General features: G+C 42.2%; 1 protein-coding gene and 1 long non-coding RNA gene across 3 annotated transcripts; one reads left to right on the top strand and one right to left on the bottom strand.

Moving 5' to 3' along the window:
- LOC118579884 lies at positions 1-1,422 on the bottom strand. Its single transcript, XR_004944512.1, has 3 exons — positions 1,136-1,422; positions 915-1,047; positions 1-156 (listed from the first exon to the last, which is right to left on the bottom strand). It is a non-coding gene; the product is annotated as an uncharacterized LOC118579884 (long non-coding RNA).
- Gpr19 (G protein-coupled receptor 19) lies at positions 1,315-26,923 on the top strand. Of its 2 annotated transcripts, none has more exons than XM_036181660.1 (2): positions 1,315-1,589; positions 25,639-26,923. In XM_036181660.1, the coding sequence occupies exon 2, from the start codon at positions 25,640-25,642 to the stop codon at positions 26,867-26,869; it is 1,230 nt and encodes a 409-aa protein (XP_036037553.1). In that variant the 5' UTR covers positions 1,315-1,589; position 25,639; the 3' UTR covers positions 26,870-26,923. The 2 variants fall into 2 exon arrangements, with proteins under 2 accessions (XP_036037553.1, XP_036037552.1); XM_036181659.1 differs by having other exon boundaries at positions 1,317-1,589; positions 25,600-26,923.
- Positions 26,924-27,177: the final 254 nt, after the last annotated feature.

Raw genomic sequence — 27,177 nt, 5'->3', positions numbered from 1 at the left:
AATGCAAAGCATTTGCAAGCTGGCTCTTGTGGTCCACATACAGTTGTGTTCCTTACATGTCTCTGCAGTAGACTATTAGGAGTCTCTTGATTGGCTTCTAAAAGGTGGATATGTGATCTCGAAGAGAAATGCCTTTTTTTGTGAGCTTCTGCTGCCCTGTGGAAACAGTCCTCAGATACTCTACACAGCTGGCATCTTCAGTTCAGTCCAAATAGATTTTTAAGGAAAGAAGTAAGGGAAGATGGGAGGGCTTCCTGTCTTAGTGTAAATGTGGGTTCCTAGAATTCTGGCAGTATGTAGGGCCATAGCAATCCAGTCAGGAAGAAGTCCAAAGGTAGATTTGGTTCTGCAAATGCTAACTGAAAGCTCTCTTCAGCAATTCAGTTCTTTCCCCTTTCTCTAGTTGGCAGGGTCCCAAGGTGACGGGTTTTGAAAGCAATAGTCCCCTTCAGCAGTTACCTAGCACCATGGCAACCAGGACGTCAGCAAAGCAGGATAGACCCACACAAAATAGCTGCAGCCAGGCTTCTCTCTTGCCTCTCTAGTTCAGCTCTGCCTGAGGCCCACTGGTGGAGCCAAAACCATCTAGGCTTGTACACCCCAACATTCCTGTGTGTTGACGTGGATTTTCCCATAAGTAGAGATGTAGGAATATATATATATAAAACTATATCTTGAAATTCCCCCCACCAAAACAAAACAAAACACCCAAAGAGTATTTTTAAGGGATAAGAGGCAGGGGTGAGTTGCAGGGTAGGGGCTAGAAAGCTGATGTAGATTTAGTGAAATTAAATTATTTGTTCTCCTAAGTAAAGTAAGTTGACATTAGAGGAAGTTAGAGCCCCAAATACATGGTGTGATTTATATTTAAATATACGACTTCAGGGAAAAGCTTTAAATATGTTTTTGTTTACCTGCAATGGACAAATGGCTTTAAGGAGTGCGGAAGGGAGGGTAATGCTGTCCGTGGTGCTGAACACGCCATCGCCCAGATGTGTTTCAAGGGGGCCCCAAGATAGATTAAGGAGCACGTAGCTCCATCGGATGCTGGTAATAGAAATAGAATGAGGAATTGGAGAGGAAGCATAATTTCCTTCCTTTGTGAAGCAACTCTGAAAGCTCAGGATAAAATTACCTGATGGGGAGAAAAAGCAGCGAGGAGGGCTGGAGGTCTGAGGCTGGTCTTGCCCTTTCCATATGGAGATTTTCTGATCAGAGCCAATCAGGTCAGAGATTTCTGCGGCTTTGCTCCTGAAAAGAGAAGTGGGGGAAGGGAGGGAGACGATGGCCACATTTCCCCCTTAGCCACATGATCCATTTCCCATGTGACACATTCCAGAGCCTAGGAAAGGAGAAGGAGGGGCCCCTGAGTGGGGCTGGGGGTGGGAAGATGGGTTAGCAGTCAGCCCAGCACAGCACCGTCATCTGGTCTCCTACCGGGAAGCAGGCTGTGAGCTGGGGGAAGGACAGATATGAATGTGTTCCCAAGGTTCCTGGTGGTTCGTGGCACCCTCCAAAGTCCTGCCCGAGAGCTGTTCCTGACCACGGAGACCCACGGAGACTGTCCCTGAAATCTAGTCCCGATGAAGGTATGTGCTCGAGATTGCTCCATCACTGCCGAGATCTGCCTCAGAGGATACAATACCTTCCCATTCTCTTGTTTTTTCCAGGCAGTTTGGAGATTTTGTCCGGGTTTAAATGCTTGTCAGTGGCATTAGATTTGTTACAGGTCCAGAAAAGATGCTTAGGTAATTTTGTAAAATAAATACTTCTCCAGAGTAAGCTCCTATTGATGAAAAAAAAAAATTGGTTGAAAATTGTATATATGTAGTGATTGATAATAAAACCATAAACTCATTGATGAAAGGATTTCTTCCTGCTTAATCTCGGAAGGGGTGGGAGACTCATTACTCAGAAGAGCTAGATTTCATTGTCACTATTAGAAAATCCCATCTCATCCCTTTGAGCCTCTGATCTGTGCCGGTGTTCTAAGAGGTTACTGGCAGTAGCTTAGGGAGCCTGAGCGGGCAGTCCTGCTATTCCTTTGTGCGGTTAGCTCATATTCCTGATATCCCTGATACCAGGAGCACCAGTGATTGTCCCCAAGCTCTGCTTTAGGGCACTGAACTGCCACAGAATTCCACATTTTATGCAAAGCCCTAGGGAAGCTCTTCGAAGAGTCTGCCAGATTTAAAGGCTACAATCTGCCATACACTCATCTTGGTTTCTTTCAGTATTTCTCCCCGGCACAAAGAGCTGGCAAATCCACATTGAATTTCATTTAACAGATACTTGAAAAAGTTCTTGTTCTATGCAAGCCATGATTCCAAGCATAAGTAATCATTAATCTTTACAGAATACAGTTTAGAGGTAAACCCAGGCATAGAGGAGTTAGTTCTGGAGCTGTTCTCTGGTCCCCTAGGGAGCACCTGATAGAACAGGTACTGAATCTCAAGACCTTCAAGTCCTCATTCTTAACCACTGAGCTATATGCCGCTTGCCTTCTTGTGTTATCCCAGATGATGTCAACAGTCTATTTATTGGGCTACAAATTCTCTTCAGCGGACACTACTAGAAGATTGAGTCAGCTTGCCTAGCTAAAGCAGGTCTCCAGTGAAATCTATATTTAATTTTGAATTATCCCAATAGTCATGTTCTGTACCCCCAAATAACCCAGTAAGTAATTGTCTGTTCTCTCCCTCTTGTGCTGCATAGACACCTAGTAGTAAAACACGATGTTACTGTGGTAATCACTTGAGTCTAAAGGAAAAAAGATAAATCTGGAATTATGTTATGGTTGACTTTTTAAATCAAACCTAGAAATGTTCATCCATCCTTAGAACCTAGTAGCAAGCCCAGCCTAAGCATATTGCCTTCATCTAATTCTAAAAAGAAAATTAGTATATCAAGACAAGTGATGGCTCATGCCTGCAATCCTAGCACTTGGGAAGAAAGAGTACCACAAATCTGAAGCCTGCCTGGGCTACAGAGTCAGACTCTGTCTCAAAAAAAGAAGAAAACCTTTAAAATATGGACATTAACTATGATGCCTGACTGGGTTCGTTGTTTTAAAATAATATGCTTTTAAAACAAGGAGATCTCTCCTTGCAAACTATTTTAGGTTTATAAGGGTAAAAGAAATTTTCTAAGACTTTTATGTTAGGTATTTCTGGGTTGAGGTGGCACAATGTATAAAGTGGTAGCAGGTGTGAGGATCTGACTTCAGATAGTTAGCACTGAAGTTGAAAAAAAAAGTTGAATCTGGCTATGTGTACCTGTAATCTCAGCATTGGGAGGCAGAGGCAGGAGGGTCTCTTGGGCTTGTCACCCTTGACCTGTGGCCTGCATGGGCACACACAGACACACACACACACAGACACACACACACACACACACACACACACACACACACACACACACACACACCCACACACACAAGGATTTTCTCACCATGAGTGGTAGTGGTGGACAATGCCTGTAATTGCAGGTGAGGAGTGAGAGGTTAAGTGAGAGGGTCACCAAGAGTTAAAGGGTAGCCTGGGCTACAGAGCGAGCCTCTGTCTTATAAAAGAGGCATAACAAGTGACAGATTTCCCCCCCTTGATCTGTGTGGGTTTCTTTCTGATCTTTGATAATAGAAAATGCCTGATCTAAATCCTCCACACTGGAAAATTGAAAGAGGTGCTGGACCTAAAACATAAAGTGGTAAGATAGGCAGCAAGTTCGGGTTCTCAATGTTGTTTTTTTTTTTTTTTTCCAAAACATTGTGTTCCCCTCCAGTAGTTCATTGCAAAGCACTTTGAAGAGTAGTTGTGAAATAGACATTTCTCTGGGACAGGTAACCTGAAAAGTGGCCTACTGAATGGTAATCTTTCAGTACACATATGTGAATGTACAATGGGAAGACTCAAGACTCTTAACAGCATTCTACTGGAGCTAATTTTGGGGCCTGTGTCTATTTTAATTGATTATTTAGTTAGTTTGTTTCTGAGATGGGATTTCATGTAGCCTAGGTTGGCTTCAAACTTGCCATGTAGCTGGCATTGGCTTTGAACTGATCCTTTTTGCCTCCCTTTCCGGGTCCTGGGATTACAGGCATGAACCACCATGCCCAGCTCTGAGTCTTCTTTTATTTGCATGTTTATAGCGAAGCAGCAAATATGCAGTAAGAATTTGGCAGCTGTCAAAACTATGCTTGAAGTGTATGTATGTTAGCTAGGCCCATCATGAACCATAAATTCTTCCCTGGGCATCACTGGTCCTCCTCATACTTCATTTGTACTTGAGATGAAATCCTCATAGTATGTTGGAGAGTTGGATAGGGACAACCCCAGCAGTCTAACACTTCTTCCTGTCATTAAACAGCTCACCTCAGGTTGAGAGGGAGCATCTCCAGTGGTTCTCCCCCATGTATTCTATTATTTAGTCATGTATCCAGGCCCAAAGAAATCTCAGAACTGAATAGACACTTTCCTAGGGACTCTTGAGATCCTGAGTGTCAGCTCGAGTTTGAGCCAGTATGTGGCAGTCAGGACCTGTATGACTGATACTGTCTCAAGGCGTTTTCCCTCTGTGGCATTGGGGTCAAACCCAGGGCCTGTGTGTACTGACTGACAGGCTACAGTCCCAGCCCTGCTAGAACATTTTTGAAAACTTGTTTAGGATTTGAATTCAAGTTTGCGAGCTAACTGTGATTAAACTAGTCACCCTTGTGATCACACAATACAGCCTTTATTATTTTGCTATCTAATTAACCAGTGTCACCCGCTCAGTTTGCTGCACCGCAGAACAGCCACCTGGTGAAGAGCAGTTGCACTGCCTGCCCACTGCATAGATCCAGGGCAGCACAGCTGAGGCCCGGCCAGCTTTCTCCCCACCCCCTTGAGTCTGCAAGGAGCAGACCACTGGACTTGCTGAACAGAATATGGGACAGAGAAAGTAGTCATGGCCTGGAGGAGAGACCCTCACAGCATGGTTTTGATATGGAGGGTAGTGTGAAAGATCTATGAGGAAGTGGACAACAAACCTGAGTGCAGACTCCAAGAGAGCGATGGCTAGGTCCCATCTTGTAGTGTATTTGTGTCTCTCCCTAGGGTGCATGTATCAGAAGGGCAGGGAATAGAGCCAAGGGCCGAGTGTGGTGCTGTATCCTCCGTGAGCCATGGTGAAAGGTGGAGTGAGATGGAGTTGACTTCTCTGAGGGGGTAGGTTCAGAGCAGGAGAGTCACTGTCATGACTTTATTATCCTGTTTGTGGTGTCACTTCTCCTTGGCACAAACTTTAAAGAGGCATCGCATGTAACAGACTCTCCCAGGCACCTGGCAGCTGTCATATTTAATCTTCGGGGCAACTCTGATATACTGTATTAGCCTGGAGGAAACTACAGCTCAGAGAGATTAACTAACCCGTCTCAAGTCACAGCTAGTAGCCAGCATTAAACTAGTTCTCTTTGGTCCTAGTATATTGCCAGTAATGTTCTGTCTTCTGTTCTTTAAAAATAATGTATTTAGGTATTTGAATAATAAAAACATAGTTCTCAAAAATGGGAAAAGTAGGCACTAGAGCTCTATCACAAGTCCCAGGTTCAATTCCCAGGACCCACATGGTGGCTCGCAACTGTCTTAACTCCAGTTTCAGGGAACTTGATGCTTTTTTCTGGACTTTGAGGGTAACTAGGCATGCAGGTAATGCACAGGCATACATGCAGCTAAAACACAGTGCATATTTTTTAAGTAAATTGGGAAAATATAGAGTGCTAAGCAAGAATGTTAAAATCCTGATGTTTCTTTTTAGTCTTTTTTAATGTGTATCACTAAAAGCAGATATTTGTTGAGTTCTCGTTTTGTTCTAGATAGTATTTTTGGCTCCTTTCTTTGTTGTTGTTATTTTTTAATGTGTGTGTGTGTGTGTGTGTGTGTGTGTGTGTGTGTGTGTGTGTGTATGTGTGTATGTGTGTGTGTATGTGTGTGTGTGTGGTGTGTATGTGTGTATGTGTGTGTGTGGTGTGTGTGTACACGTGTGTGGTGGTGTGTGTGTGTGTATGTGTGTGTATGTGTGTGTGTGTGTGTGTGTGGTGTCTACAGCAAGGGTCTATGGCTAGTAGTAGTTCCAAAGGAAGAACAGGTCAGACATTTAAGTGTAATTAATGATCTTAGGGCCAATGACAAACACTTGTCACAAAGGAGGTAGACAGCATTCCTGAGAAAGACACTTACAATTGTCCTGTCTCCACACACACATGCAAACATGTACACATATGTGTACACCTAAGAAGTAAGACAAAGCAAAAACACCCAAATGTACAGCAAAAAAGAAAAAAAACAGGAAACAAGAGGGGGAAAGCAACTTTTGGAGGAGCCTCTTGCTGGATCTGTCAGGTAGCTGAAGCCAGGGGCAGGGGCCATGACTTTGAAGACGTGTCTTTCCTGTGATGTGTGCCAGTGTTGCCTGTGCTGGACAAGTGTTGGGTGTCCTCCAGAGCTGTCTCCACTTTATAGTTTCCCTTGGTGCCCCCCTCCCCCTGGCCTTTGTTTCCACAGTTAACTTTGCAGCCGTGTGTGAGGATCTCCAGTGTTTAGACCGTGTGGTGGCTCTTGCTCGAGCTGGCAGGTGTAGGGGAGGAAACCACAACACTGAGATCTATACAGGAAGACCTGTCTTCATACTCCAGACACATCAAGCGTTCATCACCCTCCTGTAGGGGTGCAGCCGTGGACATGTATGGTCCACTCTACAGCAGTGACCCTCATGGCAGCTAGGTCAGGCCAGAAGTTGACCACAGACTGACTTTGGACTTAGGGTTATCAAACTCCAGAGTGATTCTCAACTGATGAGGTCAGCACCTAACCACCCAGGGCAGCTACTTCCCCCTGTAGGCCCCACTGCACAAGCAGATCCTTCTGTGTTCTAAGCTGTCTTGTCCTCCACATTTGCATCCTTGGATGTCTCTTATCTGGGGCAGTGGCATGTTGGTACGTGCTCCCTACATTGGCTGTCCATCTTCAGGTCCTTGGGGCAGCTCTGTTCTTTTTGCTGAGTTTCTCTGAACTGTTTGGCTATCCTGCCACACCCTTTGTGAACTCCCAGTGTTTTCCTCTTTGGAATCAATTCTTATCCTGAGTCTTCTGCACTGTATTGCAATGCAGCTTCTAATCCTCTACCTTCCCTAGAAGTTGAGCAGAGCCTTTTAGTTTGGTGGACTCTCATTCCTTTCCTTCCTTCCTCCCTTCTTTCTGTTTTTAAAGAAAGATTATTTTTATTTCTGTCTGTATGTATATATTTCTGTGTGTGTATGTACCTGTGCATGCAGGTGCCCATTGTGACCAGAAGAAAGTGGTCCCCTGTAGCTAGAGTTCAGGTAATTGTGACCTGCCAGACATGGGTGCTGGGAACAGAACTAGTCTTCTGCAAGAGCGGCAGGTGTGCAGGTGTGCAGCCAACACTCTGGCTGCCGAGCCCTCTCTCCAGCCTCATCTGTCTGTCTGGTTTTGTCTTTGTTTCCGGTATTATCAGCATCCTATCTTTCCTGACTTCCTCTTCGTTGCTGTGATAAAAACCCCTGATCCAAAGTAGTTTAGCGGAAGAAAGGCTTACATTCAGCTTACAGTTTACAGTCCATCATGGAGGGAAGTCAGGGCAGCAGCTTGAGCAGGAACTCCATGAGAAAGACTGCCTCCTGGCTGGCTTGCAGACCCGTGCTTATTAGCAAGCTTTCCTATACAGGGCAGGAAGACCTACCCAAGGGATGGTGCCTCCCACGGTGGCCTGAGTCCCCACCTCTTTTAATAATCCAGAAAATACCCACAGGCCAAGTTGATGTGGGCTTTCCTTCAGCTGAAAGTCCCTCTCAGATGACTCTAGGCTGTGTCAACCTCACAGAGTGAACTAGGATGCTGTCCAAAGAGATCTTGTCAATATCCCAGTGTCCTCAGTCTTCCTTGTTTCCTTCTAGTAGTTTCACAGTTGGAGGGCTAGCATTCAAACCTTTCATCCATTTTTAGTTCTTTTTATACCTGGTAAGAAGTGGCGATTTAATTTCATCCTTTTTCTTGAAGATAATCCTGTTTTCCAGCACTGTTTATTGAAAGAAAAAACAAAACAAAACAATCAGTCCCTTCTCCAATATGTGTTCTGAGCTCCTTTGTAAAAAGCCAGTTGGGTTTAGTTGTATAGTTCACTTCTAGGAGTGTACGTGTATGGTGTTTTCTTTAAAATTTTTATTGCATTTGTTTTTTGGTTTTTGATTTTTTTTTTTTTTTTTTTTTTTTTGAGGAGGGGAGGTGCATGCCGTGGAAGTCAGAGGACAACTTGTGGAAGTCAGTTTTCTCCTTCTACTCTGGATTCCAGGGATGGAGCTCAAGTTGTCAGGCTTGGCAGCAAATGCCTTTACTGTGGAACCGTCTGAGCAGGCTCCCTGACAACCCTTGGTGTATGTATGTGTGTGTGTGTGAGAATGCCAGTACCATGCTGGCTTGATTACAGCTTGGCTTTGGCTATATGGGGCTTTTGTGATTTGATATAAATTGTTTTTTTCCTAATTCTATAATGAATGTCATTTGTGTTTTGGTAGAGGTTGTGTTGAATCTATAGATCACAATAGACTCAATATGATTTCAGGTGTTTGTTTGTGCTGTCACTTGTTGAGACTGTTTTGTGGCCTATCAGATGTCTGACCTGGGAGTGGTCCCTGTGTTGGTTGGAAGAAGGCATGTGCAATTGTTGAGTGGGATGTTCTCTAGATGTCTGTGAGGCCCATTGGGCTGTGGTACCGTCAAACTTTGTTCTTCCCTTTTTGACTTTACATCTGGAGGACCTGTTCATCCCAGGAAATGGGCTACTAAAATCACCATTGGTTGCTATGTTGGACACATACTCTTTCTCAGTTTGTGTGTGTGTGTAACAATAACAATGTTACATATAACAATTTTTATTTCTTATTTTTGGGTGAGGGGGTGTATGTATATATGCATGTATGTATAAACACGTGTGCATGTGCACACACACAAATTAATTGATTAATTCATTAATTAATTAATTTTTGAGACAGGGTCTCACTCTGTAGCCCTGCCTGGCCTGGAACTCACTATGTAGACCAGGCTGGCCTCTGACTTACAAAGATCCATCTGCCTCTGCTTCCCAAGTGCTGAGAGCCCATTTTAAATGTGTAACTTTGAAAAGTTTTTTGCATAAGATATTAGGTCAATCCCCAGTTCTATAAAGGAAAACTAATCAGTTAATTCTCCATGTGAGAGTTTCCACGAGGATTACTCTGTGTCAGTTTCTGTGGCCCTCTTTTGACCATGGGCAAATCACGAACCTGACTATTTCCCTCCCCTTCCCCAGACTCTTGAGTCTGCTAAGAAAACACTGTATAACTGCTGTATCACCAGCCAGTTCTTCTTTTTTGTTGTTGTTGTTCCCTAAAAGTTCTGTTCAACAATTTGTATTTATTATTTTTGGGGGGAGGAGGGTGCTCGTGTTTCATGGCCCATGTGTAAAGGCCAGAGGACAACTTCTTTTTTGGGTGCATGGTTCAAGACAGGGTTTTACTGTGTAGCTCTGGCTGTCCTGAAACTTGCTCTGTAGACCAGGTTGGTCTCGAACTCACAGAGATCTGCCTGCCTCTGCCTCCTGAGTGCTAGGATTAAAGGCATGTGCCACCACCTCCTGGCCAGAGGACAACTTAAGTTGGTTCTCTCCTCCCCTCTTTACTTGAGTTAGAGCAGTGGACTCAAGTATCCAAGATTTCAAGGCAAACACTTTTACTTGCTGAGCCATCTACAAACCTGTTCCCCAATGCTCAAACATTCTTAATGCTTATTAGTGTGGACTGGGGGCTGGATGTTGAAAGGTTAGCTATCTGTCCCTGTCTTCAAACTCTGGCATGTTTTAGTTTGTCATTGTAGTTCAAACAAGCCCGTATATTTGTGGATGCTCTGCTGACACACTAGATGGCTTCCTAAGTCTGGGTTTACTCAAGGCCATGGTTTTGTGTGTTGACACTGTTTTAGCTCTAGAGGGCAATCCAAGGGCAGCCTCAAGTTCACAGTTGTTCATCATGAGACACCTGAAAAAGGGTAGTCCTTCTCTGATATCTGAGGCCAAGCCTATGGTCCTTATAGGTCCATCATCCTATGATGTCCTCAGCCCTAGCCTATGGTCCCACACTGTGGAGCTGGGCTGAGCTCTGGCCAGAATCATTGTTAAGGTGCTATCCTCAGACTCCTGTAATCACTGATGCTGCAACACTGCCCAGCCCGCCAAGACCAGTGTATCATAGGATAGGCCTGCATTCATTTTCACTAAAACTATGGACTTTGGTACTTGAATAGGTCCTAGAGATAAGGACCCATATATAATGTGTTCTTTAAAAAGGAGTTACATTTTAATAAAGTTTTATGTCCTTAAATTAAAAAGATATTATTGTGTGTATGTGCATGATGTATGTACGCGTGGGGGTGTGCATGCCATAGTATGCATGTGGAAGTCAGAGGACAATTTTGGGAGCTGCTTGTCTCTCCATGTGGGTTCTAGGATTCTACCTCAGCTTCTTAGGCTGATGGCAAATGCTCCATTGAGAATCACTGGCCCTTCTTATGTCTTTTGAGACAGAGTCTGAAACTAGCTGGCATTAGATTTGCTATGTAGTCCAGGCTGGCCTTCAACTCTCAGTAGTCCTCCTGTCTCCTAGTGCTGATATTACAGGCATGTGTCACTATGCCTGTGGAGACCTTGACTTTCAAAGAGTGTTGCTATAGTTTTGAGAGAGACTGGAGGATACAAGCTTTCCTGGCTACCTAAAATCATGTTAAACATGCAGACTTTTCTAATATTTTAGAATGCATGTGGTGGTTAGTTTTGATTGTCACGGGTGATTTCGAAAAAACCCCACAACCTTAAGTGATGTCAACTCAAGTCTTTAAAACCATATCACACATCATGTACTATAGTGATCACACTAATGTAGTTTGGACTTGTTAAGGATAATGGCTTTTGTGAAGGGTCTAGGGTAGCTAATTATCATTTAGAACTTGTGTTACTCTCATTGGTTTTTCCATTTCCTCCCTGCAGGTATGTTGGTGGCTACCTCAAGGGATTCTATAAAGCATTTATTACAGTGTCTCCACCCCAGTGTCTTAGCTCAGGGCCAGACAGCAAGCATCCAGAAGCTTCTGTAAGTTCAGAGGCATGCTGTGAACCTGTTTTCTTGGAAACATGCTAGTAGTTGTTCAGTAACTGGCTCTGTAAAGAAGATAAAGAATTATCATGTTTGTCTATTTCTGTGGTGTGAATATGTCTTAGTTTGGGTTTCCATTACTGTGAAGAGATACCATGGCAACTCTTATAAAGGAAAAACATTTACTTGGGGGTGGGTTACATTTTCAGAGGTTCAGTCCATTATCATCATGCCAGGGAGCATGGCAGTATGTAGGCAGACATAGTGCTGGCTACATCTTGATATGAAGGCAACAGGAAGTGGACTGAGTCACTGGTTTGGCTCAGGCATATATGAGACCTCAAAGGCTGCCCCCATGGTATCACACACTTCTTCCAACACCACCACATCTGCTCCAACAAGGCCACACTTCTTAAATGTGCCACTCCCTTTGGGGGACATTTTCTTTCAAATCACCACATTCCACTCCCTGGCCCCCAAAGGCTTATAGCCATATCATAATGCAAAATGCATTCAGTCCAACTTCAAAAGTCCCCATAGTCTATCATAGTCTCAACAATGTTTAAAAGTCCAAAGTTCAAACTCTCTTTTGAGATTTGTGCAATCTCTTAACTGTAATCCCTTATAAAATTAAAATAAAAAAGTAGATCACGCACTTCCAACATATAATGGCACAGGATATGCATTACCATTCCAAAATGTAGGGAAGGGAGCATAGTGAGGAAATACTGGACCAAAACAAGACTTAAAACCAGCTGGGCAAACTCTAAATTTTACATCTCCATGTCTGATGTCAAAGTACTCTTCCCATCTCCAACTCCACTCAGCTTTGTTGACTGCAACACACTTCTTTCTCTTGGCCTGGTTCTACTCCTTATTAGCAGCTCTCGTCAGTGGGTATCCCACAACTCTGGCATCTCTAACATCTTGGGGTCTCCAAGGCAATCCAGGCTTCAACTTCACAGCTTCACACAATGGCCTTTCTAGGCCTGCATTCAGGGACCCCCTGATATATGCCTGGCCTCAGCAGCTTTATCCCATAACTCCTTCCTTCTATCCTTAACTCTAAATCCAGAACCATGGCCAAAGCTGCTAAATTCTGCTGCTTGCTGGGGCTGGAACATGGCCTCATTATTCAATTACATCTTCATCAACTTTCAGTTTTTGATGGTTACTTTCATTGCCTAAGCTTGGCTGTCCTGGAACTTGCTCTGTAGACCAGGTTGACCTCAAACTCAGAGATCCACCAGCCTCTACCTTCCAAGTGCTGGGTTGAAGGCATGTGCCAACACTGCCCAAGTGGTGGCTGTGATTTTTAAACAGCTCACCATGTTGCATGTCTTTTTAAATATATAACATTTTTATATATTCTTTGAGAATTTCATACATGCAAACAATGTATTTAGATCATACTTGACCCCAGCTCCCCTGTCCAACTCCTATCAATCTCCCCCTTCACCCCTGCCTTTCAAAATCATGTTTTTTGTGTGTTTTGATTGAGATGGGGTCTTACTGTGTAGCCCTGGCTGGCTTGGAACTCAATAAATAGACCAGACCACCTCCAGATTTGCAGAGTTTGAAGTACAGAGTAGAAGCACTCTGCCTCTAGAGTGCTGGGATTAAAGGGGTGTACCACCATGCCTGATCTGTTTTTGTTTTTGTTTTTAATAACTCACTGAGTCCAATTTGTGTTGCCCATATATGATAGCTGTAGGGCCATCCAATGGAGCATAGGCGTATCTCCGAAGAAAACTGACTGCCTCCCCTAGCAGCCATCAGCCGTCAGTAGCTCCCAGCTAGGGATGGATGCATCACAGATTCCAGAGTTCAAGATGAGAAGATGTTATCTGTGGCTAGGCAAGAGGCTCTGGGGAATAAGTTGATATTTCTGCTTTTGGATGAGGTATCCAGAAAGGCCCCCAAGTACAGATTGTGTGACTCTCTGGATTCACATCAAGCCCCTTGTTGTCTCCGTGCGTGAAACTTACCCAGGTGGAGCTCACCCAGGTGGAGTGAAGCGTCTGAGGTGGCCATCATTTCCAACTGTGTGGCCGAGGGGAAAGCTTCAGGCTCTTCTCACTTGTGAAACCGGCTAGTAGTCATCTGCCTCCAAGGGTTACACATAGACCATCTTTGACCATAGAAAGTATTAACTGGGCGGAGATTAATGTTGTCATGGCCCCACTGTAGTCGAATGGCCACTGCTATCTAAGTGACCTTAGGTGCTGCAGTCTGTATTACCATTCTATAGGAAACATTCTAAACTAAATTAAGTAAAAAACTAGCATTTTGAAAATCCCAAGATAAGATTGGATTTTTTTTTTTTTTTTTTTGGTTTTGGAAACAGAATCTCACTATGTCATTCAGGTTGTCTTCAAAGACATCTCCCTGCTTCAGCCTCCCACGTGTTGGGTTACAGGCATTCACTATCACTCCCAGATTAAATTTTTAAATAAATCTCAAATATAAGAGTGGTAGCTGGGTGGTTCGTACCTTTAATCCCAGCACTTGGGGGGCATGAGCAAGGTGGATCTCTGTGAGTTTGAGGCCAGCCTGGTCTCCAGAGCAACTTCCAGGACAGCTAGGACTAGCTATTACACAGAGAAACCCTGCCTCAGAAAACAAACAAACAAACAAACACACACACAACAACAACACAGAATGGTTTTTCTTATGCAGTGAGAATGCTAATGAATATTTGCAATAAAGCTGTGGCTATTTCAGGAGGAAAAAAGTCAATTGTTAGGGGTTTTGTATGTGTGTATGACATGTATGTGTGTGCTATACATGCATGTGTGTGTGCAGAGGCCAGAGGTTCATATTGGGTGTCTTTCTCTGGTCTACCTTACTTCTTGAGACAGGGTCTCTCACTGAAGCAGAGCTTGCAGATTTGGTTAGTCTGTAGATGTAACCGTCTTGTTAAATAAGAAACACAGAGCCAGTTGCAGAATTAAAAACCAAGAGGCCAGAGCTATAGCTGAGAGCCTTACCCTTCACTGCTTCTGCTGTCTTTCCTCTCCGCCAGAGACCTACTTCTGTGTGTCCTGTCTTCTTTATAGACTTTTTTGTTCTGTTTTCTCATTGGTTGCAAACCCAGCCACATGACCTCCTCATCACTGCCTGTCTGTATAGACCTCCAGGTCTTTCTATGGTTGGTATTGAGATTAAAGGCATGTGTCTGTCATGCTGGCTGTGTCCTTGAATACACAGAGATCTACCTAGCTCTGCCTCCCAAGTGCTGGGATTAAAGGCATGCAACCACCACCGCTCAGCTTCTGCTCTGGATTGCTCTGACCTCAAGGCAGCTTTACTAACATACAAATAAAATCACATTTCAATACAAATAAAATATCACTATATTTCCCCTTTCCTATTTTAATAAAAAGGAAAAAGGAAAAAAGTTATAACTAATATAAGAAAAACTATATACAAAAGAACAATAACTATATATACCATATAATACAAACAATAAATACCTAAACAATGTCTAGTCCATTTGCATTTGACAAATTCAGAGAAAATAATTCCATTATCTATCCTATTTTGGTAAGTCCAAAATGTACCTGATTCATTTTCTATCCTAACTTATATTACTAACGGAACTGTCTTATAATGTCTTTCAAATGTATACATTTACAGCTCTTAGTGAGTTTTTCTGAAATCCTTAACAAAGATAATTATAACTATAACTAACTGATCTTCAACTCCCTCAGAGACGCAAGAAGGAAATAATACTACCTAATAAAAAATAAAAACAGGAAGTGCATGCAATCAGCTTCCAAAAAAAAAAATGTGAGTTGACAGAAACAGCCAGCTGCCTGGACAGTCACCTGAGGTTTCTCCACAGTATTGGGGCATCATCTTCAGCCTATAGGCTTAGTGTATCCGACAGACTCATTTGTGAACTAGGATGTATACAAGGTCAACAGTTTGACCTCTCATTTGGTGAGAGCAGTCCATGTACCAGAAACACCTGAATTCCATTAGTGTCATGTCATGATTTTTATTCTGGAAATTTGATTTTTTTTTTTTTTTTTTAAATTCAGCTGTCCATTTTTCTTGGCAGTGTATATGTGGCTTCATCTCGGCATCCCGTTCTTCTCCACATCCCTCTATTAAATGCCAGTCTACTATTGAGAGGGGTGAGCTTAGTTATTCTTCAAGAATAACTGTTTTTCATCTACTGTTCCATTGCACATCAGAAGCCATTGGCCCACTCCCTGTTCAGCTACCTTCGAAGAAAAGGGCACGGTACCTTTTCCGGATTGCAAAGGCCACTCATTTCAGGGATGGCACCATATTGTCCTGGCTTCAGAATATGCCTTTTGTTAAAGCCACAACCACACTTGTTTTGGCAAGAATCGGTAGTTCTTTGTTTCATGTCCTGTCTGTCCTGTTTGTCAGCAGTTGATTCGAGGATACTTTGTTGTCCAGTGGCTAACTTTTGCCACAATCAAAGTTAACTCCATATGCAGTTTCTTCAATGCCCATATTTTCTCTGAAGTAGATTGGTGCTGCCAGGAACCAACATGTCTCATAGTCATAACAAAAAAGAAAAATTCCTAAGTTATTAAAACATTTTAAATGCCATATTCTGTAGATCTCTGAAGGTTTTGAAGTTGACCTGTCTATCTAAAATATCTCTGTTCAATCTTGAAAACACACCTAATATGATTACAAGTTCAATTGTAATGTCTACCTACTAACTTTCCTTTCTATATATCCTAATAGTTGGTAATAATAACATTCAAGGATCAGCAAATTGCATTACATTGTTAAATGAATGGTATAAGTACAATATCTTGAGCAAGATTAGAAATATTTGTATGGCATATTCTAACAATCTCTCTCTCTCTCTCTCTCTCTCTCTCTCTATATATATATATATATATATATATATATATATATATAAAATTTGTATACAATATAAAAAAATCAAATCCAATGTAAAGTATTTAAAACTAGTAATTGTCTTTTTTTTTTCTTTTAAACAAGCACCTTAAATCTAATCTCCTTTGGCTAGCCCTTTTCCTAACCCTTAACAACAACTTGTTACCAACCCTCCTAAACAATGAAAACTATCCCAGACCCAAAACCCATAAAAAGACCAAAAAACCACCCACCCCACACCACCCCTTTGGGAATGTGGGCGTCGTATTCTTAAAATTGCTTCCTGCTAGGTATGGGCGAAGGTATCTTTATTCTGAAAAGAAAAATTTTGGGTTAATTGTCAAATTCTAGGAAAGGTAACTATATTCTTTGTTATCCATAATGTCAAAGTTCAGGGTTTATCTCAAGTCCTTATTCAAGTAGTCTTTGAAACTGGATCATTTCAGCTAGCCATTTCAGAATTGCTCTAAGCACTTTGTAGTCCAAAGCTGATCCATAGATGATGTTTGTCAGCTTAGTGATATTATTTTCCACATGGAATTGTCATTATGGGGCCCCATCTTCTTCCTGGAGATTTCAGTTGATGTTAGGCCTGGCCATGATTTCCTGCAGAAAACTGAAAAGAGACTCAAACACAAAGACATGTATAGGTAGCTAATCGAAGCCTTTTCTCTAGAATTAATTAGTACTCTATATGACCATTATTATCTTAACAAAGTATATATCTTGTAAATTTTGATATAAAATTCATACTTTAAGAAAAGTTTAAAGAATCAGAATAGAATCAAAGAATTGAGATTAGTAATAGAATAGTCCCTTAATTAATTTGGTTTTTCTCCTGTCCCATGTCAGAAGATGGCTCTTTCTTCTGGTATGGTACAGAGAGTTTTCATTTTCCTTCTAACAATGTGCTTGAGTTTAAAGGAGGAGAGAGCCATTCTCCAACTCCAAAGTCAGCTTTAAATTTTAATTGAACTGGGACTATAAGAAGACCAATAGTATTAATTTTTTAGAGAAGAGCAGAAACAAACATTTAGGAAGATTTATGAAATTTTGTAGATGATATACCAATAGGCCGTTTTACTCTTTTTCCTGGGACAGATGATTTGTCCTTTTTCTTCAGTTGTCTCATTTGTCCAGTGTTCTTCAGATTCCTTAGCCTTGATCCTCCTAAAAGACAAAAGCAAAAACCCTTCCCCAAGACTAATTTTGGGGCGGTTCCCTTTTGGCAAGTTATATCTGATTAAATGAAAAGGCATGTATTAATGCTATAAGTGAGTTTAAACTGGATGGTCATGTTGGTTGATGAACTATCACCTCCTCTAATTAAGAGGTCTCTCTTGTTCAAATGGAATCTTTATCAGTTTTGATGGTACCCACAGCTCATCTTCTCCTGCAGAAACAAAAGCAAAACCTCGTCCCCAACGTAACACATACCTTGGTTTCCATTCTGAGGTCAGCACATCCTTGAAGTATATAGGCTGATTTAATTCTGTAGTTTTTTTCTATTATACAATGTCTCTCTGCAGCTGTTGTTCCTTTCTCATTAACATTGAGAAAATTCAAAGTTAATAGAGCATTGTGCAGTCTATTTCTGGGGGTTTTTGTTACCCTTTTCTGTTTATTTATCATGTCCATTAGAGTTCTGTTGGATCTTTCTTTTTTTTTTTTTTTTTCCCAGAGCTGAGGACCGAACCCAGGGCCTTGCACTTGCTAGGCAAGTGCTGTACCACTGAGCTAAATCCTCAACCCCCACCCCCATTGGATCTTTCTATAACTCCTTGGCCTGTAGGATTATGTGGTATACCTGTAATATGCTTTCTATTATAATAAGCAAAAAACTGTTTCATTTTAATAGAGACATATGCTGGAGCATTGTCAGTTTTAATTTGTGCAGGTATACCCATGATGGCCATAACTTCTAGCAAATGAGTGATTACAGAATCAGCTTTTCAGAACTCAAAGCAGTCGCCCATTGAAATCCTGAATAAGTATCGATAGTATGGTGTACATATTTCAATTTTCCAAATTCCACAAAGTGAAACACATCCATCTGCCAGATTTCATTCCTCTGAATACCCTTTGGGTTACATCCTGCTGATAATGGTGTCTGATTGTAGAAGGAACAAGTAGGACATTTCCTTACAATTTCCTTGGCTTGTTGCCAGGTTATGGAAAAATCCTTTTTTAAACCTTTACTATTGAAATGATGTTTCTTATGAAATTCTGAGGCCTCCAGCACATTTCCTATCAATAATTTATCAATCTCATCATTACCTTGTGCTAGAGGGCCTGGCAGACCAGTATGGGATCGGATGTGAGTTATATATAAAGGATGACTCCTTTCCCTGATTGTATCTTGTAATTGAGTAAATAGTGAAGTTAATTCTGAAGCATCAGGGATAAATTCTGCAGTCTCAATATGTAAGACCACTCTTTCAGCATACTGAGAGTCAGTAACTATGTTGAGAGGTTCTGAAAAATCCATTAACACCGACAGAATAGCATACAATTCCGATTTTTGAACTGAATTATAAGGACTTTGAACCACTTTACTTAAATTTTCTGATTTGTAACCTGCCTTTCCTTGTTTGTTGGCATCTGTATAAAATGTCTGAACTCCAGATATGGGTTTTTCACATACAATTCGAGGCAAGATCCAATCAGCTCTCTTTATAAGATCAATTCTATTGCTTTTGGGATATTTGCTGTTAATTTCTCCCAAAAAATTACTGCAAGCTCTTTGCCAAGGTTCACTTTCTGTCCATAATTTTTCAATGTCCTCTTTAGTTAAAGGTACAACAATTTCTGCTGGGTCTATCCCTGCTAATTGACGAAGTCTCAATTTTCCTTTCAAAATTAAGTCAGATTTTTTCCACATAAGTTTTTAATTTTGTATTTGGTTTATTTGGTAAAAATATCCGTTCCAATATAATATCTTCTCTGCATTAATATTCCTGTAGGAGAATGCCTAGAAGGCAAAATAACCAAAATGCAATCCAGCTTTGGATCAATACAATCCATGTGTCCTTCATGTGCTTTCTTTTCTACCAAGGCCAATTCTTTCTCATCTTCAGGTGATAATTCTCTTGGACTATTTAAGTCCTTGTCACCTTCTAAGGTTTTGAACAAATTATTCAGTTCATCATTTTTTACCCCAACAATAGTTTGTAGATGAGAAATGTCTCCAAATAATCTTTGAAAGTCATTAAGAGCCTGTAGTTGATCTCTCTTAATTTGCACCTTTTGAGGTCTAATTTTTTGTAGCTCTATTTTATATCCTAAATAATTAATAGAATCTCCTCTTTGTATCTTTTCAGGAGCAATTTGTAATCCCCAGCAAGGCAATATTTTCTTTATTTCTTCAAACATTCTCTCTAAAGTATTTGCATTTGAGTCAGCTAGTAAAATATCATCCATATAATGATAAATTATAGATTTAGGAAATTTTTTACATATCACTTCCAAGGGCTGTTGTACAAAATATTGGCACAGGTTTGGACTATTCAACATTCCCTATGGGAAGACTCTACATTGAAATCTTTTAACCGGTTGAGAATTATTATAAGTAGGCACCGTGAAAGCAAATCTTTCTCTGTCTTTTTCTTGTAAGGGTATTGAAAAGAAACAGTCTTTTAAATCGATAACTATGAGAGGCCATCCTTTATGTAACAGAGTGGGCAAAGGAATTCCAGATTGTAGAGAGCCCATTGGCTGAATTACTTTGTTAATTGCTCTAAGGTCTGTTACTATTCTCCATTTACAAGATTTCTTTTTAATAACAAGTACAGGAGAATTCCAAGGGCTGGTAGATTCTTCAATATGCTGAGCATTTAATTGTTCTTCTACCAGCTCTTCTAAAGCCTGGAGTTTCTCTGTTGTTAAAGGCCATTGATGAACCCATACAGGCTTGCCTGTTAACCATTTTAAAGGTAGAGCTGTTGGTGTCTTTGGAAGATCATCAGTTTTTGTGCCCTGTTCTTGTATAATATGGATGGCTGGTGACCACTCATTAGAATAATACCTTCTAATATTTCTCTCAGAAACATGTGCTAGTTTATGATTTATTTCTGAGGTTGGAGGGATGTTAATCTGAGTATTCCATTGTTGTAACAGGTCTTGACCCCACAGGTTCATAGCTATGTTAGCCACATATGTTTTTAATCTGCCTCTCTGTCCTTCTGGGCCTATACATTTGAGCCATATCGCACTGTTTCACTTGAGATAATTCCTAACAGTTCCAATTCCTAACAGTTGAACATTTACCTCCTGAAGAGGCCAAGATGCATGCCAAAATTCTGGTGCAATTATGGTCACATCAGCACCTGTGTCTACCAGACCAGACAACAAAACACCATTTGTTTTTATTGTTAATTTTGGTCTTTGTTCATTTATAGAAGTTTGCCAAAAAATTTTCTTTATGGTTTCTCCTGAATTTTCTGTTCTCTCTGTCTCAGTTGTTCCATTACTCTGAGTAGCCTGGTTTATTCCAATAGGCATTTAGTTATTTAACTGCTCTGAGTAGGGGTCTCCTCTACGATTGCAGGAAAGGTCTGAACTGGATTCACTGTAGGGGCCTGCCTGAGGCCCCTCTGGGAGTTTCCCAAAGACTGAGGCAAAGTATTACCTTGTTTGTCCCTTCTTGATCTACATTCATTGGTCCGGTGTCTTCCCTTACCACACCTCCTACATACTCCAGAAGGAAGGGACATTCTGTTGCCATTGTTCCTTGAAGAAACATTGTTTCTAAAAGTGCCCTGTTTACAGTCCCTTTTCAAATGTCCTTGTTTTCCACATCCAAAACATCTGACATTCTTCAAACCTCTTGAAATTGCGTCTCCTACCCATATATTATCATGATCATGAGTCTCAACATTAACCGTGTCTCTAATCCAATCTTCCAAGGGTGCAGATCTTGCCTTTAACGGCCTGATTATTCTTTTGCATGCTGCATTTGCGTTCTCAAAAGCCAAAGATTCAATTATTATCTAGCTAGCTTCTGAATTTGGGACCATTCTCTTTACTGCTGAAATCAGTCTTCGTAGGAAATCTGTGAAAGATTCTTTTGGGCCCTGTATAACCTTTATAAATGACTCAGTTTTCTTTCCTGGTTCCTCAACTCTGTCCCATGCATTCAAGTCTGCCATTTGACATAGAATTAGAGTTTGGATATCATATAAACATTGTGTTTCTACTGCAGCATATTGGCCTTCTCCAACAAGCTGGTTCTGGAAGACTTGTATACCTTTATCCTTACATTGTTTTGCTATGTTTTTAGCTTCCTCTTTGAACCACACTTGCCACTGGAGCTGTTGTCCAGGTTCCAGAACAGCCTGCACCAGCTCCCGCCAGTCCTGTGGTATTATCCTATTATAAGTTGACCAGGAATTTAACATTTGCTTTACATCTGGGGAATGCATGCCATAAGATATTGCTTCCTTAAACCTTCATAAATCTAACATTTCAACTGGAGTCCAAATATTTTGTGTATTCACTTGACCAGGTTGCTGTTGTATGGTTACCGGATAAATTAAGGGTGATTGTGTGAAAACAGGCTTTCTTTCTGTAGCCTTATAATCCAATCCTGAAACGACTTCACTGTTAATTTCTTCTGTCTGAATCTGAATTTCTCTATAATTCATCTTAACAGGTTTTTCCTAAATTTTTATCCTGGCACTTAAATTGACTATCTTTTTAATAGTAAAATAAGGATAAGAAGAATAATAATGTACATAATTCGATCAACATTAATCTTCTCATATAGTTGTTCCATTGTCAGACTGCCTAAAATTTCAAACAAAGCCCAATGTTCTTCCAATGTACACATTTTAATGTGGAAAAAAATCTCTTTTAAATAGTTTCCTTTAAAATATCTGGTATAATTGACTTACCAATTCTGCGTAGAACAGTAGAAATCCGAGGGAATTTCAACACAGCTTCCTACCGTCCGAGGTGGGAATCCAGAGAGAAAGAGAGAGCAAGAAAGCATAGCCACATTCTGGCTAAAAGCTTGAATCCAACCGCTTCAATGTTCCCGCTTGAGCCAAGTCGAGCCTAGGCTCTGGCTTCCTTAAGCTCCAACCGACCACGACCACGTGAGCTCGCATTTCAGCCAAAAGCAGCCTATCTGTGTGTAGCTACTGCAATTAGTGGTAGCTCCTGCAGGCCTGAGTTGTTTGTAGCACCGGCTTTTTAAGCAAGTAACTCCAGCTGTGGCGGTAACCAATTATAGCTAAGGTAGGTTGGGCCTGAGTCCTAAGCCGAGCTAGGTCGGAGCTAGGCCCAAGCCAGGCCCGAGCCAGGCCCAAGCTAGGGAAGCCGGACCCACTGCCAAGCCAAGCGGTTTTTTAATGAATTCTTGCCATGTTGGGCGCCAAATGTAGATGTAACCGTCTTGTTAAATAAGAAACACAGAGCCAGTTGCAGAGTTAAAAACTAAGAGGTCAGAGCAATAGCTGAGAGCCTTACCCTTCACTGTAATTCCTCTCCGCCAGAGACCTACTTCTGTGTGTCCTGTCTTTTTTTATAGACTTTCTGTTCTGTTTTCTCATTGGTTGTAAACCCAGCCACATGACCTCCTCGTCACTGCCTGTCTATATAGACCTCCAGGTCTTTCTATGGTTGGTATTGAGATTAAAGGCATGTGTCTGTCATGCTGGCTGTGTCCTTGAACACACAGAGATCTACCTAGCTCTGCCTCCCAAGTGCTGGGATTAAAGGCGTGCAACCACCACCGCCCAGCTTCTGCTCTGGTTTGCTCTGACCTCAAGGCAACTTTACTAACATACAAATAAAATAACATTTCAATACAAATAAAATATCACTATACTAGTCCAGCCAACCAACTTGTCCTGGGAATCCAGTCTTGGTCTCCCAAGTGCTGGTGTTATAGCCAGGCTTCTGTGCCCACCAGCTTTTATGTGGGCTCTGGAGGTCTAAGACCCTTGTTGGATATTTGTGTGGCAGGCACTTTACCCACTGAGCATTCTCCTAGCTCCCCTTACTGGAGTTTTAAAACTCCCTAGTTGTGATGTTGCATGGTATAGAAACTAACTAGCCATTGATCAGCTTAGCTGGGATCAGCCCTCCACAGGACACAGTGTTCATGGTGTGTGCACCTCTAGGTTTTTGTTTTTGTTTTGGTAGAGTCTCACTATGCAGCTCTCGCTGGCCTTACACTCATAGAGATCCCCTTGCCTCTGCTTCCCTAGTGCTGAGATTAAAAGTGTATGTCATCACAGCCAAGAATCCCTCTCTTCTTTGTGGTTCTTCCCTTCATCTCTTTAACTTCCAGTCTTTCACCCATCCATCCATCCACTCATGCATCCATCTACCCTTCCTTCCTTCCATCTATCCATTCTTCCATCCATCCATCCATCCATCCTTCCTTCCTTCCTTCCTTCCTTCCACCCGTCCATCCACCAATCCATCCATCCACCCACCCTTCTTTCCTTCCTTCCTTCCTTCCTTCCTTCCTTCCTTCCTTCCTTCCTTCTTTCCTTCCTTCCATCTACTTATCCTTCCTTCCATCCATCCATCATTCCATTCATCCATCCATCATCCATCCTTCCTTCCACCCATCCATCCTTCTATCTATCCGTCCGTCCATCTGTTCATCCTTCCGTCCTTCCATCCATCCATCCATCCATCAATCTTTCCATTCTTCCATCCACTACATATGAGTTTCAAAAAGTTAACTGTACTGTGTAACTTACACAAACATGATGAACGTGAAAGAAAGATTTATTCACTTACTATTGAAGGAGACGTTCAGATAAGGGTGCTTCTAAGAGCATTTGAAGGAATGCAGATTTAGAGGCATTAAAAAAAAATGTCAGCATTAAAACAGTGTCAACAGGTTATACACAGAACTGGTTAATGTCCTATAAGGCAGCAAGTGCCTAACCTTTGGGATTATTTGTTCAGCTAGACAGGAATATGTAAGTTAACATGTAACTTCACAATGTATCTGTCACTTCTAAAATTACTATGTATAAGAGACTCTAGGCATAGTTACTAATTAAACAGCCCTTTTATTTCAGAACCATTCCCTGAAAGGCATTTGTTTCCATACTAGCAGAATCCTTTGAGAACTTTTACTCTGGGACTCCAGAATGACAAGGAGCAGGCTTTCCCCTGCTTTGGGTTAGACCTGTCTGAGGACCTAAGCTGTCCTTCCTCTGCCTTAGTGCCTTAGACTGCCTTAAACTGGTTTTACTGCCCTCTCTTTTAGCAGTCATGTTTTTTTCTATTTCTATTGGTCACCAGTGATCTTCTGTCCACTGCCACTGAATTCTCCTTGCAGGGCAGTGGGTGGGAGGAGCTTATTTAAGTTCTCTGTCCTTATGGATCCAATTTAGTTAATATTTAACAAGCAATTATTAATGCAAAGTACTTCAGTTAGACTCTGTGGGGCATGGAGAAAAGAATAATACCTCCTCCAGAACCCATAGTTCAGTGGGGAAGATAGAGAAACGTGGAAAGCCTTCTAACGTTGTGTTTCTTAATTGTGACTGAACATTAGGGTCACCTGGGGAACTCTGAAACACCCTGATGCCTTCTACATTCCAGACTCATTAAATCAGAATCCCAGGGCTGGGGGATGGGACCAAATCAGTCTGTTTTAGAGGTTTCTGGGAGATTCTAGTGTACTGCTAAGCTAGAGTAAAACAAACCAGGAAAACTTCGTGAAGCATTAAGTGCTAAATCAACAGGGCCCCACAGCCATTCTGGACAGGCTAACCTACTATCCAGTTACGTTTCAGTGCATGAGTGCAGAAAATACAGGCTTTCTTTGTAAGCGTGGGGAAGTCTCAGTCAGTTTGATTGCAAAGCACCCACCAAACATGCTCACTGGGGGCTGGGGAGATGGCTCAGTCAGTCAAGTACTTGCAATGCAAGCTTGAGGACCTGACTTGGTCTCCTAGTACCCACTTGAAGGGCTGGGCACTGCCGAATGGTCCTGTTACCTCTGGTGCAGGACGGAGACAGGAGGATCTCAGGGTGTCCTAGCTAGCCAGTTTGAGGCCTATGTCAAAAACTACGGTGGAGGGCCTGAAGAGGTGGCTCAGTGGTTAAGAGCGTTTGTTGCTCATGCAGATACCCCAGCTTTGGTTCCCAGCATGGTTTATAACTGCCTGTAACTCGAGTTCCAGGGGATTCGGCACCTTCTGATTGTTGAAGAAACCAGGCTTGCACAAAGTGCACATGCATGCAAGTAGGAAAACGGCTCATACACATAAATCTAAAAAAAAGTTAAAATAATGTGTGGCTATTACAACATACCCATATCCACATTTGTTTTCAAATGTAACACAGAGGAGAGTGAGTGAGGAAGACACATCAATGTCCACACAGGCAAATGAGCACCACACAGACACAGAAAAATATCTTAGGAGTTGTGGCTTGAAGGAGGCTGTGTCTAAGGAAAAAGGGGGGTTGGGGATTTAGCTCAGTGGTAAGATTGTCTTGTCAGTAGCGAGCTTACATGACACCGTTTTAACAGGACGCTTTGTTCTTCTCGTCTTATCTAGACCTAAGAGGAAAAGAGTGACTATGGTTTTTGCTCACAGAATGGATAACGACCAGCCACCTGTGGTTACTGCTACCCTGCTGGTGCCCCTTCCGAACCACAGCTGCATGGAAGCAGCTGAGGCCCTGCTGCCCCATGGCCTGATGGAACTCCATGAGGAACACAGCTGGATGAGCAACAGGACAGACCTGCAGTATGGACTGAATCCGGGAGAGGTGGCCACGGCCAGCATTTTCTTTGGCGCTTTGTGGTTGTTCTCTATCTTTGGCAATTCCCTGGTGTGTCTGGTCATCCACAGGAGCCGGAGGACTCAGTCCACCACCAACTACTTTGTGGTGTCCATGGCGTGTGCTGACCTCCTCATCAGCGTGGCCAGCACACCATTTGTTGTGCTGCAGTTCACCACTGGAAGGTGGACCCTGGGCAGTGCCATGTGCAAGGTAGTGCGCTACTTCCAGTATCTCACTCCCGGCGTCCAGATCTACGTACTCCTCTCCATCTGCATAGACCGCTTCTACACCATCATCTACCCGCTGAGTTTCAAGGTGTCCAGAGAAAAAGCCAAGAAGATGATCGCAGCCTCTTGGATCCTGGATGCAGCCTTTGTGACGCCTGTCTTCTTTTTCTATGGCTCCGGCTGGGACAGCCATTGTAACTACTTCCTCCCTCCCTCCTGGGAGGGAACTGCCTATATGGTCATCCACTTCTTGGTGGGCTTTGTGATTCCCTCTGTCCTCATAATCTTATTTTACCAGAAGGTCGTAAAGTATATCTGGAGAATAGGCACTGATGGGCGGACCCTGAGGAGGACGATGAACATTGTCCCCAGGACAAAGGTGAAAACAGTCAAGATGTTTCTCCTCTTGAACGTGGTGTTTCTATTCTCCTGGCTGCCTTTCCATGTGGCTCAGCTCTGGCACCCCCATGAGCAAGACTACAAAAAGAGCTCCCTTGTCTTCACAGCGGTCACGTGGGTATCCTTTAGCTCTTCAGCCTCAAAACCCACTCTCTACTCGATTTATAATGCCAATTTTCGGAGAGGGATGAAAGAGACTTTCTGCATGTCCTCCATGAAATGTTACCGCAGCAATGCCTACACCATCACCACCAGTTCAAGGATGGCCAAAAGAAACTATGTTGGCATTTCGGAAATCCCTCCCATGAGCAGGACGATAACCAAAGACTCCATCTATGACTCATTTGACCGAGAAGCCAGGGAAAAGAAGCTTGCCTGGCCCATCAATTCAAACCCACCAAACACTTTTGTCTAATTTCTAAGAATTCTTTCACTGTTATGTGCGGGGATTAAAAGGCTTTAAATATGAGAGGGAGTGATTTCCTTAGTTTTCACTCACCTGCCTAGTTTGTAGAGTGCGTTCACTGTTGATTATGGCTTCTGGGGACTTTGTTCTAGCTAATTTTTGTTGGTCAGTAGTGCTCCCACCATTAGATGCCCATGAAAAGTTCTTTTCTGGGCTGGAGAGATGGCTCAGTGGTTAAGAGCACTGGTTGGTCTTCCAAGGACCCAAGTTCAAACCCCAGCATCTACATAGCAGCTCACAGCCACCTTTAGTTCCAG

Source organism: Onychomys torridus, chromosome 3, assembly GCF_903995425.1.
Source record: "Onychomys torridus chromosome 3, mOncTor1.1, whole genome shotgun sequence".
Lineage (NCBI taxonomy): Eukaryota > Metazoa > Chordata > Mammalia > Rodentia > Cricetidae > Onychomys > Onychomys torridus.
Note: the sequence above shows the minus strand (reverse complement) of the source record. Positions and strands in the feature narration are given on the sequence as shown.